At 42.4% G+C, this 21,467-nt stretch overlaps 1 protein-coding gene across 2 annotated transcripts; it reads right to left on the minus strand.

Annotated features, from left to right (window-relative positions):
• Positions 1 to 248: 248 nt before the first annotated feature.
• Positions 249 to 12,535, minus strand: e2f8 (E2F transcription factor 8). 2 transcript variants are annotated; one of them, XM_074624561.1, is made up of 14 exons: positions 12,247 to 12,535; positions 11,080 to 11,140; positions 10,749 to 10,994; positions 10,491 to 10,644; positions 9,122 to 9,436; positions 8,752 to 8,913; positions 6,854 to 6,991; positions 6,481 to 6,696; positions 6,299 to 6,380; positions 4,924 to 5,419; positions 4,437 to 4,703; positions 4,205 to 4,340; positions 3,022 to 3,365; positions 249 to 1,074 (listed from the first exon to the last, which is right to left on the minus strand). In XM_074624561.1, the coding sequence occupies exons 2-14, from the start codon at positions 11,131 to 11,133 to the stop codon at positions 907 to 909; spliced, it is 2,778 nt and encodes a 925-aa protein (XP_074480662.1). In that variant the 5' UTR covers positions 11,134 to 11,140; positions 12,247 to 12,535; the 3' UTR covers positions 249 to 906. The 2 variants fall into 2 exon arrangements, with proteins under 2 accessions (XP_074480662.1, XP_074480670.1); XM_074624569.1 differs by lacking the exon at positions 12,247 to 12,535 and adding an exon at positions 11,478 to 11,678.
• Between the last annotated feature and the right edge of the window lie 8,932 nt (positions 12,536 to 21,467).

The following is a 21,467-nucleotide window of genomic DNA, read 5'->3' on the forward strand; positions in this document are numbered from 1 at the left end:
CATTGTAAATGAGCGTCTTTAGGGGTTTTGGACTGTTGGTTCATCACAACAATCTGAAGGTATCACCCTGGGTTCCCATCTGAGATCACCATATTTCACTATTTTCTTCCTTTATAGACTAAACACTGATAGATTAAAAGTAATCAACACATTAGTCTATAATGAAAATATTTGTTGGTAGCGACCTCATGTCTGTTCTAATTACAGTCCAACAGTTGTGAAACGAAAACACAGACCAACATTACATGATGTTCATAGAAAACAATGTATTAAAATTCAATTAGCATTTTACATTTAGCAGGACGTCAGAAAACGAAGGTAATTTCCTTATAAATTAAACTCATCTGATTAGTCTTAGAATCACAAACATTCACATCTTCTTCACAAGTCCATTTGGACAGGGCTAACAGTCAACATGTACATATGTGCAAAAGCCGTCTCATTGGGTTTAACTTAGAGACAAAATGATCCATCAACAATGTGTCCAATCAAACTTGTCTTTCAGTCAAAACGTTCATCTGACTTACGTTAAGTGTGTTGCTCTTTACAGCACTGATTTTTTACTACTCTTGGTCATTTGGAAAAAGGAAATTGGTGTTCACATCACCCCCATTAGCAGAAAATTAACAAAGAAAAAAGAAATCAACAAGAATATTTAACGCTCCTCCATTCAATTATGCAAATTTAGTCCTGGAAATACAACTTCTACTCATGACCACAGTGTTCATGAGTTTCTGGTGAACTTGATTTGAAATGTGTCCACTGGGCCGAAGCTGCTTTAGAGCTGGCTGCGATGAGAATGAAGTGAAATGTTCAGAGGTAATGAATACTGTAAAATGCTAACCAGACAGAAAATAAAAGACACCCACCCACAAATAATGTACACAGTCATCACAGGGGTTCCTTTCAGGAGTCCTCTGTGGCCACGTCCAGCTTCCTCTGAGGGATGTAAACAGTTTTGGTGGCCAGGTGTCCACCGGTGGTTACCATGGCAGCCAGGGGGGAGACGGGGACCGGCGTATGGAAGAAGCTTTGCTGGGGGAGCGCTGTCCCTTTAGGGGTGGTCATCAGAGGCTGGACAACAGACAGTGTTCAGTTAGTTACGGTAGTCTTAATAATGTGGATGATCCACAGACCTCATGGTGAACAGGGTGCGAGAGGAAACATTCTGGGCAGTAGTTTGAACCCTAATGCAGTTGTTGTGGTATAAAGAGAATGTGATGATGCTGAAGACATTCACACTTCATAGTGGATGACACCTCACGGTTCTATCAGCACGTCGCCACTGCTCTCAATCAAAACAAGACTGGCCAGGCAAGCTGAGGTGAGCTGGATCACTAGTCACAGTTCGTCGCGTTCACGATGGAAATGACCGAGCCAATCAGATTTCAACAAAAACGAACATCAGTCCAAATTGGGAGGGGCCTCTCGTATTCCCCCTCAGTATTTAAAGTATTAGCTGTGCTGTCTGCCTGCAGTTACTGCTATTGGTTACTTTTTATTATTATATTGTTATTAGGGATGCTCATTTTGAAAAATGTTCTTAACTGATAACCGACCATCGTTAACCGATTATTAACCGTTAACCGACAAGATTTGTGCGTCGCGCCAGCTGCAGTGTATGAGCACAACAGACAACTGAGTCTCCAGTTCACCGTCCGGGAGCGTTAACTTAGCAGCTACGATGCTGCGTGTAGTGTCGCGGACATGCAGCCACTTTCACAGTAAAAGTCTTCACCGCATTTAGATTAGTTTAGCAGGTTGTCAGCTGTGTGTCTGCCCGGATTAACGACACTTTGTCTGCCCGGCGTAAGGATAGCGATTGTCCGATAAACATTGTGTGTATTTGTGCTACGTTAGCAGCTCTAGCATTGCTGGAGGCTTCTTGCTCGCCGCCGCCACACACATACAGTCTGTCAGAGCAACGTAACTTTAACTAGTGTCCGTGTGTGTGTGTTGGTGGTGAGTGTGAGGTTGTTGGTGGCGTTCTAGCTGTGATCGTAGGTGTAGCAGTGTGTGTACAGTTTATTTGTTGGTGAATAAATGCTACTAAACTACAACTCCTCCGCTCCGCTCAAGCGAGCCAGAGACCGGAGCCGACTTCCTGTATCCTGCAACTCCGGCTCCGCCTCTTAAGGTGGGCTGTTAAGGTGGACCAGCTTTTCTCCTTAAAGAGACAAGACGCTCAGCTGTTTAATTAATTATTAATATTTCTTTTAACCGTTTTAACCGATAGCGTTAATCGGTTAAAATGCTTAATGTCGGTTAACGGTTAAACGGTTAATTATGGACATCCCTTGTTGTTATTGTTATTTTGCTCATAATGAATAGTTGATATCCATATAGGAAACTGCGTAGTTGGCCTATATGGTCGTGCTGGCCCTGGGTGTGACGTACAGGCGTAGGGGCAGCTCTGTGTAGGAGTGTGAATTCAGTCCCACGCCATAGCCTACTTCTCGCCTTGCTTTCAACGACATCAAGCTTGCTCTGGCCCACAGTGGTACACATTGTGGCTGTACTGGCTGCTCCAAACACCATGGAAAACACTCTGCTTGTATGATCAATTTACTTTTAGAAATTCTGAATTTTATATTTTAGAAAACAGAATAGAGGCAATATTCTGGAAACAAATGTTTTTCTATTCTCTCTTTTCTTTTTTCCATACTTATCTTATCGTGGAAATTACTAAAATCATATTCCATACTGCCGAGGAACCCTGAATTCACGTTCAGTTGGATTTGATTTGTCCAGTAACCTGGAGCACTTTTATTTTGAGGTTTGTTTGAGCGAGAGAAGGTAAGGTGAATTTCAATTTTCCATGAGAAAAGTTACAAAACTGTTTGAGTATTCTGTCAATAATAGTTCTTAGAAAGAAAGAAAATCGGACCGGCAGGTCAGACTTTAAAAAAAATCTGAATCGGCCAGGAAAACTGCAATCGGTGCATCTCTAGTTCAAAGTGTCCCATTCATTTGAAAGAATAAAAGGCAGTGAAGTTACTGTTTAAACACAAGTTGTTTTACCTGTTGTACACTGAACAGGGCCATTGGCTGCCCTTGCACAGCCTGCTGGAGAGGCACAGGGGACACGGGTTTGATGAACACCATGCCTCTCTGCTGCAGAGCCAGTGGGCCCGGCAGTGGGCTGGACAGGGTGTTGGCACACTCTGGAGTCTGGGGGGCGGCGAAGGCGTTCCCTGGGCTGGAGCCTGAGATCAGACCCAGGTTCTGCAGGGTGAAGTTGAGGATGGCAGGGCTGGGGCTGTGGAGGCGGTGGGCCTGCTGGATGGCGTGTGGCGAGGCAGCGGCTGATCTGTGAAGACGAAGGCTGGTGGGTGTAATCTCCTGAGCTAGGGCAGCTCTGGAGCCTGTTGATGGCAAAATAAAACAGTTAAAACAGTAGACGCTTTCTCTAATCTAGTTTTTAGTAGGGCGATGTATTGTCAAGAATCCGATACGTATCATCGTTAAGGGGTTACGATTCAATATATTGCGATACTGTAAGGCGATATATTGCAATTTTTTTAAAATCACATTTTATGAAAACTGTCCTAGTAAAAAGAACATCAGTGGGATCTGCATTTATTACTCTGTAACATCCAACATCACAGCTCTACTCTGAGAGGGAGCATCTCTTTGCAAATGAAGTATTGACTGGTTTCATCTTTGCATGTAAACTATTAATTAAAAATCGATATGGTGTTTTTGAGAATTGATACAGTATCACAAAACGTAATATCGCGATATTAAATTTTTTCTTTCACCCCTAATTATTAGTAAGTTAATTTTGAGCTATTAAAAAAACACAAAATCAAGAAAAACCAAGACTAATTTAACAAACGAAAAGCAAAAGCCCTAAAAGTAGAGAAAAATCATTGTCCATGCCTAAAAGATTAGACCATTCATAGATTAGTTAAGCTATAGAAAATTAATCAACAACAATTTCGATGATGAATTAATGGTTTTAAATCATTGTCCAAGAAAAACCATCTCTGGTTCCAGATGATCAGGAGTGAGGATTTGCTATTTTTCTCTCTTTTATATCATTGTACATTCAGACGGTTGGTTGGACAAATCAACTGATCTGATCAACCAAAAGAGTAATCAACAGATTAACTGATATGAAAAGAATTACTGGCAGTAATTTCCCACAATGGTTTTAACAAAAGACAAGTCCTCAAACCAACATGTTGAGACCGATCTTTACCTGCAGTTGGTGTTTGGTAGATGTTGTAAGTGGGAGTTGAAGCCCTGTTGCTTTCTCTCCCTGAATCTTGACTTTCCCTGTAGCCGATGAGGGACTGCTGGGAGATCGGGATCAGGTATCCGGCCGGGACTAAAGTCTGGACAGGCAGAAAAATAAATGTCACACATACTGCAAATCAAAAGCCTTACTGGCGTTAACTGAAGCCCGGTAAGCATCGGGTTTGTGCGTTTACCTCGGCGTGGAGCTGTCCTGGCGTGAAGGGTACGATTCTGACCGGTGTTAATCTCGCCTCGCTGTCGGAGTTCGCCGTCTTGTCCTCTCTGTCCAGGAAGGTCTCCAAACTCTGCTCTAGTGTCTGACTGGCTGCAGCACCGCCGGGGGTGTTGACGAACTCCGGGTCCAGATGGAGGGCGCGAGGCGAGGGCCGGCTCGATTGCTGAGTGCCGCGACGGGTCTTCAGACGGGCCTGCAGGATCTCACACAGCTTAGGAGAAGCGTCCTACAGGAAGAGGGGGACAGAGAGGGTGGAAAATACTAAATGTCAGAAATAAATAACATTCATATTTTTAAAGTGAATTTGTATTTTAAACATCAGTTTTATTGATTAATTACCACCTGCCCTTTGACATTTGTAATTTAGAGGAATTTGCAAAAGACCAACCACTCTCAACATTAATTAATCAGACTGTTATATGAAAGTGTGTTGATTTATTTTTTACCTTAAAGTTGATGTCGGTCCTCTTGGCTTTGGAGGGGCTACTCTCTAAGGCTGAATCTGATCGCAGCCGTTTGAGCGCCAAGGGGCTGACGTCTGACGCCCTGACAGCCGGCCAGCTCTTCGCTGCACACTGGCCCGTCGGGCTCTGCCCAGTCTTATCCTCAAAGGTCATAGAGCGCACGGCGAGGCTGGTCGGCTGCGGCCTGGCCAGAGGGTTTGGCCTGGGGGAAGAAGTGTGCATATACACGGCATAGGGCCCGCTCCCACGCGGCTGATGTAACAGGACGGGGATCAGGGGTGAACACCGTGCGGGGATGTAGGCAACGGAGCCTGCGGGCAGGGCTGCCAGCGGCGTGTTGGGGGTGAGGTGGACAGTAGTGTTGACTCTGGTCTCCTGGGTTGGAGTTAGTAGCGGTGCCTGAGGCGGTTCCATTGAAACAGAGGAGGTCGGTTCTAGCCTCACAGCAGCAGCAGGCTTTGGATCCTCAGCTCCAGTCCTGGAACAGAAGCAGGACTCTCAGTTAACACTCTAGAGATCTATAATGACCGTATTATAAAATGTAAGGCTGGGAGCTGAACCTGTAGTATGATTCTCATTGAATGATCTACTGCTGCTAGTTTTCATCTGTTTGAAAACCACTCCAGAGTTGTAAAAATGAATCCCAAGCTGACAGCTAATTCATTATTTGGATCTTTTTGGTGACCAGTGAGCATGCATCCTCAGTAGTGTGACCCCACACATGAAGGGTGAAATGGTTGCCATAATAAGCAGATGGATTTGTTAAATTTATTAAGTTTACATATCAAATTATTTCAAGTGTCATTTATCCGTTTCACATAATCCAGTGACTGATCAGGGAGGGCAGTCTGCTTGGAAGTGAACTGAGAAAAACATTTTCAGGTGGTCAGCGATGTTGTTACTGATCCCCCATCAACGCCACTAACAGACAAACGCACCAGATTTCATTTAAATAACCCAGAGCTGCAATGATTCATTATCTGTCAACTATCGAAATAAATAAATGTGATCATTAATTAATTGGTTTGAGTCAGAAAAAAAGTCAAACTTCTCTGAATGCAGCTTCTTAAATGTGAATATGTTCTGGTTTCTTTCCTCCTCTATGACAGTAAACTGAATATCTTTGAGTTGTGGACAAAACAAGACATTTGAGGATGTCATTTTGGGCTTTGAAACACTGACATTTTTCACCATTTTCTAACATTTTCTAGACCAAATAACTAATAACTAATCCATTTAATTAATCCAGAAAATCATCAACAGATTAATCCACAATGAAAAGTATGGTGAGTTGCAGCCCTAAACAACCCCAAACCATTTAGGTTGAACAGTCTACTCTAAATGGAACCAAACTTACGGCGCCTTCTGGTCAAGCTCGATCTTACAAATAGCAGCAAGTTGGGCCATTTTGTTTGGGAAGTCAGTGTTCCATGAGTCGCCTGAAGACAAAAGAGAAAAAGATGTGTCATCACGCCATTCATAAACACACTCCACAATAGTAAACCTTGTCTGAAGTGAAGAAACATGTTGTCTACTCACTGAGGGAACTCTTGACAGGACTGCTGGGGGCAGAGTTGATCTTCCGGCGGTCGTCCTGAATGCTCTTGGCCAGCTTTATGAGGGAGGGGTGCCGGGTGAAGCTGCGTTTCGCCCCGGGCGATGAAAATAGCTTTTTGGCACAGTTGTCTACAGACGCGCGGGACTCCAGTACACTTTTCTTCTTGGTAGAGCATTCGGACGTGGAGTTCTCCAAGTCTGAAACAATCGTTTAATGTTTAGTCAGTGAAACTAGGAGATAATAATTTAACACACAATAGTTTGTATCTTAAACATGAATATAAATGTGATGCTCGGCCCTGAATCCCCTGTAATGTGGACTAAAATGTAAATGGGAAAAGAGGTCAGGTGATACCTTTGACTTGTGGGAATTCTTCGGGGCCGACCCATTCAAAGGCCGGTTTCCTCCCCCTCATTTCTGTCACATGGACTTTCTCGATGAGCTTCAGGCTCCGCAGCACATTAGCGATATCATACAGCCGGCGCACTTTGGCTGCAAACACATGAAACAAACAGCAACATTATCTACTGCCAATACAGAGAAGCACAACATATTCTAACTAGCACATCAAAACACATGACACCGCACCTGCATCTAAAACTTGTGCATCCAGCTGTACAATGAGAATGTGTACAATGACCATTTCTATTCAAATTTGTTTTAAAGTCTGAAGTAGGCGAGATTGGAGAAAATATGATTAAATAAAGTTATTTTTATACAACGGTCGCTATATGGTGACAGTAGTACATGAGACAGGTAACCTGAAAATAATCATGTGCCTCTGTGTCCTCCGGTGCTCCTAACGGCATCTGCAAGATTTCACAGACCGGAGGAAAACGAGCAGTTGTGATGAGCAGCTGTCAATCACTCGTGAACTCCGACCAAATGGTCAAACTAGGCAGCGCTGATCAAATATGAATCAATATTCTGTTATGTTAATGCCTATTTCTCTCCTCAGATGTTCTCTGAATCATCTTGTAGTGCAAGGTTTAGCTGTAGAATGAAAAAGTTTGTGACGCCGCCGCCATTGTGAAATCTGTTGAAGGAACGCCAGGTTATGGTCACATGACCGGAGTACAGCCAATAGGAACGCTCTCTCTATGAAATGACCTGTGATTGGTCAAAGTCTACCGTCACGGGCTAGATGTTCTAAAGCCTGAAAACAGAGCCATGAGGAGGAGCAGAAGTCTAGTTTTCTCTCAGAACACTTGAATTACAATATGCTGAAAGGTTATTATGGAATTTTTGCCCAATAATGCCAAACATATACTGCTTACTGCTGCTTTAATGTTGCTATTTCTTTTAACATATTAACGCAACTTGTGATTTTTAGGTTGTAGCGGACTGCGAAGGAGGTTAAATAACGCTCCAAACTAACGCTAAATGTTGACGAGGAAAAACTCATGTCCATTTCAAAGGGGTCCCTTGACCTCTGACCTCCAGATATGTGAATGTAAATGGGTTCTATGGGTACCCACGAGTCTCCCCTTTACAGACATGCCCACTTTATGATAATCACATGCAGTTTGGGGCAAGTCATAGTCAAGTCAGCACACTGACACACTGACAGCTGTTGTTGCCTGTTGAGCTGCAGTTTGCCATGTTATGATGTGAGCATATTGTTTTATGCTAAATGCAGTACCTGTGAGGGTTTCTGGACAATATCTGTCATTGTTTTGTGTTGTTAATGATTTACAATAATAAATATCTACATAGATTTGCATAAAGCAGCATATTCGCCCACTCCCATGTTGATAAGAGGATTAAATACTTGACAGATCTCCCTTTAAGGTTCATTTTGAACAGATGAAGAATGAATTTATGATTACTATGGACAATCATGTGATTAAATGCAATTAAATATTTTAATTGATCGATAGCCCTAATATATAACAATACTGACTTTAATCATGGTATACAGGTAATAAATGTATTTTGTTTAGACCTTTTAAAAAGATTTAAACGGCTTTACAGTGCATGAAAGTTTCACATTAGGAAGATACTGTATCCACAAACATATTGAGGTCTTGGGACAAACTTTATAACATCCACACATTAAAATGACATCTACGATCTGATACTAACACACTGCATTTGACAGCAAACACATTTTGAACAAGCTGGCAGTGAAAGAAATAGCCTAATGTGAACTATTTTCCAAGATGAGATCCAAAATCACACACCAGCATCATTTTACTTTGACCCTGCATAACAGTGAGAAACGCACTGTATCTGGCAGGCTCTCTACTCACTCTTGAACTTGTTCTTGTCTTGATCTGCGCCCTGGTCCTCTCCAATCAGGATCTTGGCGGCCACGTCCAGACTGACCACGCGAGGATTAGACACCAGGAAGAGCATGACGAACTTCTGGCTCATCACCCTCAGAGATTTGTCCTTCCGACTGTTAACCGAGGCTGGACAGGACAAACGGAAAATAAAAATAAAAACTTAAATTTACAGCACTTTTGTTTAAATTTTAATTTTCTGTCTTATGAAGAACTTTTGTAAATTTTAAGAGGTTATATTCAAGGATATGTAATGCCTGTGGAAACCCAGGAATAACCAAAAGGCCAGCCTGAATACTGAAACTAAAATACGATACACAGCACTCAAGCTTCTTACCTGCTTTGAACTCTACTCCTGGAAGCTCCACAAAGAAGAGCTCCTTCTGTCCCTGCTCCCCACTCTCCAGCTCCACCACCTCCTCGTTCTCCTTCTCCTCCCCGTCAAGGTCAAACTCCCTGTCCAGGATACGCTGCCGGATGTGCAGCATCTGCTGGCCGTACCTTTGCTCCTCGCCCACCTGCTTCAAGATGGCCAGAGTCTGAGCCAGTTTGGTCCGCCCGTGCCACGTGTAGCGGTTCTTGGCTGAACGGCTCACCATGTGCAGGCTCTCCAGCACGTTCATGATGTCATAGATGCGCCGGCGTTCTACACCTGTGCAGGCGGGAGAGAAAACACATGAAGCAAAGTTAATACTAGGGCTGTCAAAGATAACGCGATAATAACGCAAAATCCTTTTAACGCCACTATTTTTTTAACGCATTAACGCAATCGATCTTTCTGAGGTTATAGCGGGCTCAGTTTTAAAACTACAAAAACCGAAGGAATCCATTGGTACCAACCATGTCATACTAGGCTGTCGGGAAGAAGGCTAAATAATGCTCCAAACTATGCTAAATTTTAGCAAAGAAAAACTCTGGACAATATCTAGCATTGTTTTGTGTTGTTAATTGATTTCCAATATTAAGTATATACATACATTTACATAAAGCAGCATATTTGTCCACTCCCATGTTGATAAGAGTATTAAATATTTGACAAATCTCCCTTTAAGGTTAATTTTGAACAGATAAAAATTTATATATATATATATATATATATATTGAATGGATTGACAGCCCTAGTTAATAACTGAACTAGTATCACAAAGAAACTGACCGCACTGCAGAAATTCAAACTGTTTATAAAGTTAAATGATGTGACATTGCCACAAATTCACATATTTGCGTATATGAGAATAAACTAGACATTAATTCATGAGCAATTTGGAAAATATTTGAAAATCAGCTTTGAGCGTTTAATTTAGTTTGGTCCCAAATTACTGATATGATATTCAGAGATATGATATCATGTAACGCCGACTTACATGATACACACATTATTTGTATTTTTTTTTTTTGGCATTACTGCAGTTATTACAAAAGCATATCGTGATTATGATTATCAAAAAACTAAATATACATTGAAACCTTTTATTACTAATATGCGACAACTACTACATACAGCAATTTGTAAATATTTGGGCTCCAGTAGGTAACTTCTAATGAAAATATGAACTGAACAGAAACACAGTTCACAGGTCAAAGAGAATTGAAAGCAGCCATTAGCTGCTGCCCTGATATCTGACATTGACTGCGATCTTAATAGATGGATATTGTAGAATTGATTTTGTTAAAATGACAACAAATATTTGATAGAGACGACATACTGAGCTCAGTGGCCACATCATCCAGGCAGATGTAGTTTTTGAGGGCAGGGTCTGGGTGATCCGGGTAGCGGGCCAGGAATTTATGACATAGCAAACCCAGACTCTTCTCTTTCCTGCTGATCATTTTCTCTGACTCTTCTCCATTTTCTGTGTCCTACAGGAAGATAACAGACAGCAACAGATAAGAAATGTATTCATTTGAACACCTCGACTGATCAGAAAGTGTCTCTCGTGTGTTAATGAGAAGTTTTTAAGTACCTGTGACGGGTCAAGACCGTCCATGCACAGCTCCTTCTCTCGGTTCCTGATGTCAGGACTAGCAGCACTGATGAGCATCTTAAGGTTGGAGGTCGGCGTCCAGGGGTCAACAGAGCCTACTTCCCTTCCTTTTTTCGGTGTAGTGAGGGGACCCATGGTCAGCTGGTTCTCCACTGACACTGCACACGGACCTGATAACTTCTTTGGAGTATTTCCTGGAACCTGGGGTGCTACAAAGCCATCATCCTAGTCAGCAAGAGGAGAACAGAATAATGTTTAAGGTACAAGCCCAAGCATGTTATATCAAATACAGATGTTTGTCCGTACTGACCTTTGAATGTGATCTCTGGGTTAGCGTTTGAGATTCCAGGGCTGTACTTGACATGTTCCACCTTAGCAGAAGAATGTCATAAGGATAGTATTAGCTAATGTTAGCTGGCAATATAGTGATAGATTGAGCTCAGTGATGGTATCAAACAACTATTGACATCTGATTAAAACACGTATAATATGCTCCACCAGTACGGGTAAAGAAACAGCTATTCACTGATGCTAGATAACATCTGTTCCAACAAACAAACTCAAACTTGTGGAGTTTGTCCTATTTTGTTACCGTAGTTGATTAACGAGCAGTAATCGATCTGAAACCGTATAACCTGTTTATTAGCTGACCTACATTAATACACGGTGCTCATTCATTTCCACATACTTTCGGAGGAACATCCTTACCGCTTCTTCAGTGAAACAGCGCGATAAAAGAAGAGCTCAACTATGGACCGATGGTTTGATGAGATCACTTCACGTCTTTCCAGATCAAATTAATATTATTAATCACTAAATCAGTTTAAATCGAATCAAAACAGCAGATTTATATTGGCGGTAACTGACGTGCGTTCCATCGAATCGCCGGGCCCAACGGACGCAGCGGTCCCGCCCTTTTTTGTCGGAAGCAGCCAATGGGAGCGCCGCCCGAGGCAGCGTAGCGGAAGTGGAGAGACTGTCCCGCGCAGGTAAACAGTTTTTTGAAATGCTTGGCGCGAGACGTCTCCCCGGTAACAGCGGCGCGGAACGTGTCTCCGGTAACAGCGGCGGCTCGCTCTAAACTCTGCTACGTTTGTGGCCAAAGTGTGACTCGTTACTACCGGACAATGTTGCAATAATAAGGTCACGTGAAGAAGAAGCGTTCAGTTCCCCCCATAAACATATAAACACATCTGTGTCACGTCACCAGCAGCAAGCAAGCACCGTCTACTTCTCGTTAGTAAAACAGTTTTAAAACCGTCAAACCGGAGAATCCAGACAGCTCAACGGCTCCGTGTTAACAGACCCAGCAGCGACGTTAGTGAACGTTTCATAACCAGCAAGTGAAGCCGGTAATACTGAGGAGAGAGAAGGCACCGAAACCAGAGCTGCAGTTAAATGAAACCTATGAATCCTCCTCCGGTAGATCAGGTTCATAAACTATCTAAAAAAAACACAGAGATCTGCGCAGACTCACCGTAATCCGTGAAGAGGTCGCTCAGGTGAACAGTCCCATCCTCCCGGTACCGTGATGTGTTGTGGATCCCTGATGTGTTCTAATCCGAGCTCTTAGATGGTGCTTTCAGCAGCACACGTTTCCACGCAGAATGATGAATAACGCAGCCAACAAGCTGTTGGAGTTGTTCCCGTCTGCTAGTCAGAGTCAGGAGCACCAGGAGGCCTCTCGGTCAACTTCACTACAGAGGGGTAAAGTTTGGTGACCAGCAGCATTTGGCCCGCCCATGGGCCCGCCCTATGCGCGCACTTCCTGCCTGTGGGAGAGAGGCGGGGCCAGGCCAGACCAGACCAGACCATACCACATACTGGACATGGGGCCTTCATCTCCACTCTAGATTCACATTATGATGAGTTATTTTAATGTGAAATGAAAATGATGATTCATTTCCTACAGTAATTCTTTACAGGCTGCTCACGGCTGTAAATGTAATCTCTGTTTAGTAATGTCCCATATTAATTAGGATGGTATTCCTGCAGGGAGCATGTCTGGATTAACCGTTTATCGGAGGGACTTGAGCAAAAATGAGTTGTGCCCTTATTGACCCAATGGCAAATGTGCAGCAAGCACACAAAATATCCCATACACCAACAGCATTGTAAACAATAATGCTGATAAGCACATATTTCACGTGGCTCAGTTCTAATAAGGCTGTGTACAATATTTCCACTACCTGCTGCTTTTTGATTTTCAGATGATAGAGATCATGTAATGCTTAGTCAATTCAGTTCAATTCAATTCAATTCAAATCAAATGGCTTTATTGGCATGACGTAACACTATACATATTACCAAAGCATATTCAAATGATGAAAATTTACAATAGTTACATTTCATTAACATCAATCAAATCAAATAAATAAAACTCATAACAAGTCCAAATTTGTTGGAACAACAATATCAACAGGAAACAAAGCAAACTAACAAACAAACAACAACAAGGTGCAGACAGCTGTCCCTGTCCCTCAGTTGATGTCCCTGTCCCTCAGTTTATGTCACTGTCCCTGTCCCTCAGTTTATTTCCCTGTCCCTCAGTTGATGTCCCTGTCCCTCAGTTTATGTCCCTGTCCCTCAGTTTATGTCACTATCCCTGTCCCTCAGTTTATGTCACTATCCCTGTCCCTCAGTTTATGTCCCTGTCCCTCAGTTTATGTCCCTGTGCCTGTCCCTCAGTTTATGTCCCTGTGCCTGTCCCTCAGTTTATGTCCCTGTCCCTCAGTTTACGTCACTGTCACTGTCCCTCAGTTTATGTCCCTGTCCCTCAGTTGATGTCCCTGTTCCTGTCCCTCAGTTTATGGCAGGCAGCAACATAGACTGCTAACAGCTCACAGCTCCTAGTGTCCTCCCCCAGTAGGACAGATCATTTGTCTTCATCTGAGAGCTGTAGAAAACCTTTAGTTCTGAAATGTATTTTTTTTAAAATTATATTTCCCTGATGTTTTGATATTTCTCACATGTGGAGAGGAAGTGTAGCTCTGTTTCAGGCTCACTCAGACTGCAGTGAGAGCACAGCCGTTGCTCTACAGGGAGCCAGGTTTTCCTGTGTCGCCCCTGTTCTATGGGAACTAATGCTTAGTCCCTAAATGTCCCCGTCCTTGTTGCTATGTGACAAGTAGCATGCTGGCACAGCAGACTACACATGGCAGCTTCATATACAGTAACTTACTACTAACTTAGACCAACCAGTGGGCCTACTCATGTGCTGGAGGAGTACTTCATGGCTTCAGGTTTTCTGTGTATTTTCAACTAACACAACTTTATTTTGGAATATGTACAATGTGAGCACAATAATAAAGGTCTTAAAAATAGGTTTTGACGCAGGGACCCTGAACATGATAGTGCCACAAGATAAGATACAAGGGTAGTTCTATATAGATATTGTATTTTAGTGAAATTAATCAAATGAGTTGCATTCATGACTGGTAGTCTAGCTGTGGTATTGCATTTTTTTTCATGCATGTATTACTTATATATTACCTCTCTTCTTTTAGTAGCCTAAGAATGTAGGGAACATGATAAAAGACGGAGCGAAACTGCCCTTGTCATTTTAGTTCTTCAGTTTAGGACAGCTGTGATTCGTGCCTCATGTTTATATGCACAGATGCACACTATAACCAGACTACAGGCCTGCAGTAAATATAATATAAACCAAATTAATATAATTGTTTGCTTAAGGTCTTTGTATGTTTACAGTATCAGCAATACTTTATTCATCCCTGGGGCGTTACAGTTGCTCTTATATGAACATAAAGAAATGTAAGAAGATAGACATAAAGGAATATATGTAAAGAAATATAAGTACTACAATTAGAAATAATAAGATGTGAATATAAGAAGTATGAAATATGTACAAATATTTGCATTAAGATGTGCAATATATAACAAATAACCACATCGTAAATATGTTAATACCAAATGCAAAGTGAAGATAGGTTTACATAATTATGGGTAATTTCTTTGAGGATCATTAGCTGCTTACATGAAACATTTTTGTAGCAACATAATAATTTGAGATGGAAAATGGAGGGACGTTTATTAAGGATGCACCAATCCGACTTTTTGAGTCCCGATACCAATACGATACCTGGGCTTTGGGTATCGGATAATACCGAGTACCGATCCCATACCAGTTTTTATTATTATTATTATTATTATTATTATTATTATTATTATTATTATTATCATTCTTAAGCTGTATGCCTCACTGTGTGGAAGTTACGGGGGGGGGGGGGGGGGGGGGCATACAGTAGTACCCAACAGCAAATGTTAGCTCTGCTAATCTGCTGAGTATTTTCTTGTTAATCCCAGAGCACAAGGTGACTTATTCAAATGTCTTGTTCTATCTGACCAACAGTCCAAAAGCCAAATATATTTAGTTTGTTATGATATATTACCAGAAAATACAAGACAAGAAAAAACCCTCCCATTGGAGAAGGTGGGATATGATGGGTGAGGTGGGCCTATGATATTTTTGCTTGAAATATTCCTGAAACATTAATTGATAAATTTCCAATTAATATTTTCTGTCAGGTGACTGATTGTTTCAGCTCTCATTTAAGAAGATTTATTTTCATTTTCCACCACTGCGCTGTTTGAGCAGTGAAAGACTGCTTCCTATTAAACACTGAATCAAATGAGACCATGCCTTTACATGCAGGAAAAAGTCTAATTAGTGAAGTGAATAATTAAATGATTGAACAAAAATGAATCAAGACATGTTAAATCATGACAGGGTAGTCCGAGCTAGGGCCATGGTTATCTCATAGATCATCTGATGTGAATTGATTAGTTCTAGTGTTGGACTCCAGTTCAGTGTTCAGCTGTAGTGGCTCTGGGTCTGTGTTTGGCCACAAGGTGGCGGTAGAGCCCTGCTTACCGGGTGTCGCCATGGAAACCGACGGGCGCCTTCAAGGATGCTGGGAGAGAACAGCGGAGCCTGAAGCATCCAGTGACGTAATGTTACGGATGTGAGAGAGAGAGCGAGTGGGACCCTGATGCTGCCTTCAGAGGCTCCTCGTAAATTAAAGCACCCACTCCGACCGGGTAAGTACAGTACAGGGTTTCTACTGGATTTGATTTAAAGATGGAGCCAGTCTGCCTGCATAATATCAGAGAAAAACAGTCAAGGTAGAACTATTTTAAACATATCTGCCTTTGGCTAAGCAAAGGGTATGTTGGTTAATATATAATTATAAAACTTTATTTCAATTGTCACATACATCACATACATGAAATGTGACTTCTGTATAAGAGATAAGAGTGTATAGGTGTAACAAGCCCGTTTTTTGTGCTTTATACTGTAGCTCTGCCGGAGGAATGACAGATCCAGCATGTATTTTCCTTAGTGTAAAATGTGTGACAGCTATCTTTACGTGAAAACTGTCTAACAACAGCGAAAAATACGTTTTCTTTCTCCTCACTCCTAAAATAGACTAATAATAAATGTTATGCAGCACGTTTCAGAACAATGTCACAAAGTTTTTTAGAAAAACCAAAACACCAAAACAGCCTCAGGGCAAATCAAATAAAAGTCACTTAAAAGCACATTGGTAAAAACTTACTTTAAAGCAGATTTTAAAATGTGAAAACCGTTTTGCTGCAAAGAAAACGTGAAATGACAAGTGGTAATATTATTTTGTCCGACAGCACGTGAATGCAGCAGCTGGCAGCTCCGCTCGCAGTCAGAAGAACGCGCAGCGCTGTGCACGAGGCAGGACCATCTCCAGCGGGAAGGTAAGAGACAGAGAAGTGCGGGACGAGCATCACTAGTGACCACAGAGACTGCTCTGGGACTGCTCCTTCTCCTCCTGCTTCAGTCACTCAGTCATTGTTGTTGTGTGATGGAGGAGGACCAGTTAGTGGACAGCTGAGAGCAGCAGCAGCAGCAGCAGGCTGTCAGGCACACAGACGCACATTCTGCTGGAGGGATGCTGCAGCAGCTCAAACCCTCAGCAAACAACTTGCTCCAGGTTGTAGGCTAACTACAGTTCGTGTTTTTCTGTTGTCAGGTGTAGACTGAATAGACGACGTGTTTACTACAACTTGCAAGAACTGCGTTGCACGATAGCAAGTTTTTCACACAAAGAAAGTTGGTTATTATGTTCGAATAAGTGTTTTTCACGGTGTTAGTGGTGAACAGCTCACACCTGCAGCAGTTAGCTGGCGGTTTGTTGAGAGATGAACTCATTTACATCCATCAATAAACTGTTTCCTAGATGCAATAGAAACAAATGGTACCTCGAAATATTGAGATACTTTGCAAGTCAGGAGGAACTTTGAAATAATTCAAACATATCTCCCATCAGATGTGGTTTATCTGCTGGGAATACGGCTGCATTTAGGATGTCTGTATGATAAATATGTGTCCCTTTGACACCACAGCCTTCGCTTCAACACAAGCACCTGTTCACTGTCAGGAGACAACGTTGACCTTTGAGCTGTGAGGGACACCAGCTTTCACACATCTCCGGTTTCTCTGGACATTTTGTTGATTGTCTTTTTGATATTGGTGGATGCTCCTGCTGGAAAACTGAACTCACTTGGCTGCATAGAAACTGAAACCTGCCCACATTTCTTTTTTCTCAGTGGCAGATTTAATCTCGGGCAGCAGAAAGGATCATGATGATCATCAAGATCATATCTCCATGATAGCGGTGATAGTTTTGGGAGAGAGGACAGTCCTGGTTATCTCAGGTTCCCGTTCTCTGCCCTGATGCTCGCTCCGGGCCAGAAAGAGAAACCAGCAAGAGACGATATGACTGAGACGAGGTGTGTGGCCGAGGTTGGATCCTCCCAGAGATTGGGTTTCATCTTTTTCATGAAGCAAAGTTGATGGACAGACAGTTTTTCCTTTTCTTTTTGGATTGACTTTCATGCACCACAACTGGGAACCAAGTGGGAAGGGGACTTTAATAGTCTGAGCAGGTATTTCCCTTCATTCCCTACGAGTCTGGATATATAGCTGTGGGGAGAGCCTGAGTACTCACTCACTAATGGGAAGATGGAGGCAGGAGCAGAGGCTAGTCCACAGCAGCACCCGAGGAGGAAACCTGTGCAGCACGGCTTGGAGGACCAGAAAAGGGTGAGTCAATACCTGATCCTCTTTATCTACATGTCTGCTCTGTGTTTTGTGGCGGCTGGAGAGTACATGAGGCTGCGTGAGTGGACAAGCAATCTTCGAATGTAGAGTTTGAATGTTGACAGTGGAGTCTGGATAGGTTGATGCATGGGAGGCCGATGAGCAAAACTGCTGCTACTGAACTTGGTAAAAAGGACAAACAGATTTGGCTACTCTTGAGCACCAGTGGATGTTGTAAGAAATATTTTCTGGTATATATAAATCAGTGTCTATGATGGTTTTAGAGACCTCAAAGTCTTTGAAATTGTACATTTAGTAGGGGTGTAAGTAACCAGTTTCATCATGTTACGATATTATATTGATTCTCTGAACAACGATACGATATTTGCTGATATCAGAAAGTCTACCACGATACGATTTTGACTCAATTCAGGAGCCTGCATTGATATGAGACGATATCATATGCCCATATAAGACAATCAGGTACATTTATATCAACTCACAAAAAGCAATTCAAATATGATTTGACAATTTTATGACTGGGCTCTTCCAGATATCTAAATGAAAAACAAAGTATTGTTTTTAATAAAAAGAATAAAACCAGACCGTTGTTGGAGGTCTGGGTGCTGGTCAGTGCTGGTGAGCGGCTTGTCAGTAAAATGAGGACAGCTGGTCCACCTTAACAGTCCACCTTAAATGAGCCTGAGCTGAAGTTGTTGCTAACTTCGGGGCAAACCCCGTCTTCGCTTTAACCAGCAGGTAGCAAGCAAGACACAGGAACTTTTCTCGGATCTGGAAGAGCTGGATCATTTATTCACCGACGCCGCTCGCTAATGGTACACGTCTACAGGGGCGTTTTTTATCACGAGGGATCGCCTCGCTTCCCAGCATTGGACGCTTGATGAGCTGCCACTAGACACAAGGCTCCTGATTGGACGGATGCTTTCCCTCTCGGCTAGTGCTCTGAGCTTTCAAACCGGAACCAACATGGCGGCTCGTTTGGAAACTTTTTCTCTCATATCATAAAAATAGTTCACCGAAATGTGTTTCTGAAAACATTTAATGTGAGAAATAAGCCGTGCGCAGCTGCTGAATCTGTTTTTATTCTGGACCGACAACGGTTAGTTTAAAAGTTTCTCGGGAGAATACCAGAATGCATTGCAGGGCTGCTTACATAGACAATGAATGGGAAGCGTGGAAATGATGGAGGCTGTGGATTTGTACCGTAACTAGGGGTGTAACGATTCATCTACTACATCGATGTATCGATTTATATTCCTACGATCCAACTACATCGATAGGTCCTTGGCAAGTTGTCCTTCATGGGAGACGTAAATCGATCTAAGATCGATTTGAAACGCAAATATTGATTGTATGGATACTAAGGATTTGCACCTTGTATTTAAGGACGACAAAAACGTTCTATGAAAGTGTTTTTTAGCACTTTTATTAGTAAAGAAATGTTAAACGTTCCTCCGGTTCACTCTCCAGACATGCGCCAGCTTGCCAGCTCTGCCCTCTGCAGCGCGAGCACGCATCCATGGCGTGCATGCGGACGAACGGCGCACTGGACTCCTCGCTTGCTCACCCGGTAACGGCGTGGAGGGAGACGGACACCGGTCTGCGTGAGCTGCTGGCGCTGCGGTGCAGAGGAGCCGGTCGACAGAGTTTCATTTTGGGGGCATTACGTGAGCAGGCGCTATCATTCCACTTGACGAGGGCGGCTTCACCAACAGGCACCTTCCCCGTGTGTTGTCGTTTTTTTCTTTCAGATAAAATGACTTTCCCCGTTATGATATCTACGTGCACGCAGCATCAGCCTCACGTATCCAGCCGGAGAGCAGACGGTCCGCGAGGCAAATTATCACAACGGGAGTAAAGTAAAAAATACAAAACAAAAATTCAACTAACGTCAGTCTGACGTAGTTTTAACATGTTTTTCCAGATGTTTTCATGTATCAAAAGAGCCCAAATGAACCCTTTAGGTGGACTACTGGATTACTATCAGCAGATTATTTAAACAGCGTTTGTAGAGGAATGATTCTGTCCCAAGCTGTCTGATCACTATCAGCTGTTTGATCACTATCAGCTGTTGATCACTATCAGCTGTTTGATCACTATCAGCTGTTTGATCACTATCAGCTGTTGATCACTATCAGCTGTCTGATCACTATCAGCTGTTGATCACTATCAGCTGTCGATCACTATCAGCTGTCGATCACTATCAGCTGTTTGATCACTATCAGCTGTTTGATCACTATCAGCTGTTTGATCACTATCAGCTGTCGATCACTATCAGCTGTTTGATCACTATCAGCTGTTTGATCACTATCAGCTGTTTGATCACTATCAGCTGTTGATCACTATCAGCGGTTGATCTCTGTATTATTGATCTACCGTTTATATTGAAGATGAGGATAGAAGCAGCAGGTTAAACCACTGTTCATTTAACTTGAATAGAAGTTGGTTTATTATATTTTTTTGTTAAATATTGCACTGCCTTGTATCTTGAGAACTGAATCAGCAGGTCCTGCAGTTGCACTTTTATTATTTTCAAATAAAAGCTGTATGTATTTGCCATTAATGGTTGTTTACTTATTTATATCCATAATTAATTTATTCCTGATTCCCATACAAGAAAAACTGAGGAATCCTGACCTGCTCTGTCCAGTATCACATATTTATTTCACAGTCACACTGACGGAATTTTTGGCAAAACAAGTTACTGTATCGATTTCAAATCATTGAATCGTATCGTATCGTATCGCTCTAGATGAGCCAAATATCGTCCTGAATGATATCGGAACCATGGAAATCGCATCGTATCGTTGTAAAATGTATCGTTACACCCCTAACTGTAACACCTCTTACTAACGCCGCTCACTAACGCCGTTCGTTTCCTCGTCCTGATTCCACGTCAGCTCATGTTCGGCAGCCGTCCTTGCGTCCTTGCACTGTTTGGATGTTTAGGAATGACGTGCGATACAGACGTGCTGTGGGAATTTTGAAATAAAGGTGTATCTTAAAGATGATGATATGTATCGATGTTTTCACTTTGCATGGATGATATTGGATCGTTGATCACTGAATCGATACATCGATCCGGATCGATGGACCGTTACGCCCCTACCGTTTAGATCAACAAGAAAAGATCCAAAACAGTTTGTTTCATTGTAAAAACACAAATGCCTTTACTTTGTCAGGAGATTTAAATATTTGCACTATTGCATTGTGACCTAGTCTGACCTTTCTTCAGGAAATCCAGCTCAGGTGTCAAAGGACGCCAAACTGGATTGATTGAAAACCGAAGAGTCAGTGAAAGCATCGTGGCGTCTGTGAAGTCTTCTTTGATGCATTGTGGTTGTGTAGAATTACTTCAGCGGCCTGTGTTAAGATTGATGGGCTACTTGATACCGTGACTCATTTTCCCTCTTTCAGCTTCGCTCTGCATTTTTCCACATGATGTTGATGTAGTGCTTTTGTTGTATGCAAACCTCGTAACTCCTTGATTTCCATGGTTTGACTTCAGATGAAGGATTGTGAGTTGAAAAACAAAATGACAGGTTTTTGGGTGTATGAACCCTCTCAGAAACATGGTTTCTTTT

The sequence above is a fragment of the Sebastes fasciatus genome, chromosome 2, assembly GCF_043250625.1.
Source record: "Sebastes fasciatus isolate fSebFas1 chromosome 2, fSebFas1.pri, whole genome shotgun sequence".
Taxonomy (NCBI): domain Eukaryota; kingdom Metazoa; phylum Chordata; class Actinopteri; order Perciformes; family Sebastidae; genus Sebastes; species Sebastes fasciatus.

Bases quoted from the DNA above. Each gene is read 5' to 3' on its own strand.
- e2f8 (XM_074624561.1), bottom strand. From the start codon at position 11,133: ATGTCAAGTACAGCCCTGGAATCTCAAACGCTAACCCAGAGATCACAT. The intron at 10,995-11,079 runs GTCAGTACGGAC...CTTGCTGACTAG, and splicing joins CCCAGAGATCACATTCAAAG to GATGATGGCTTTGTAGCACC. The intron at 4,704-4,923 runs GTAAAAAATAAA...CTCTTCCTGTAG, and splicing joins GGACCGACATCAACTTTAAG to GACGCTTCTCCTAAGCTGTG.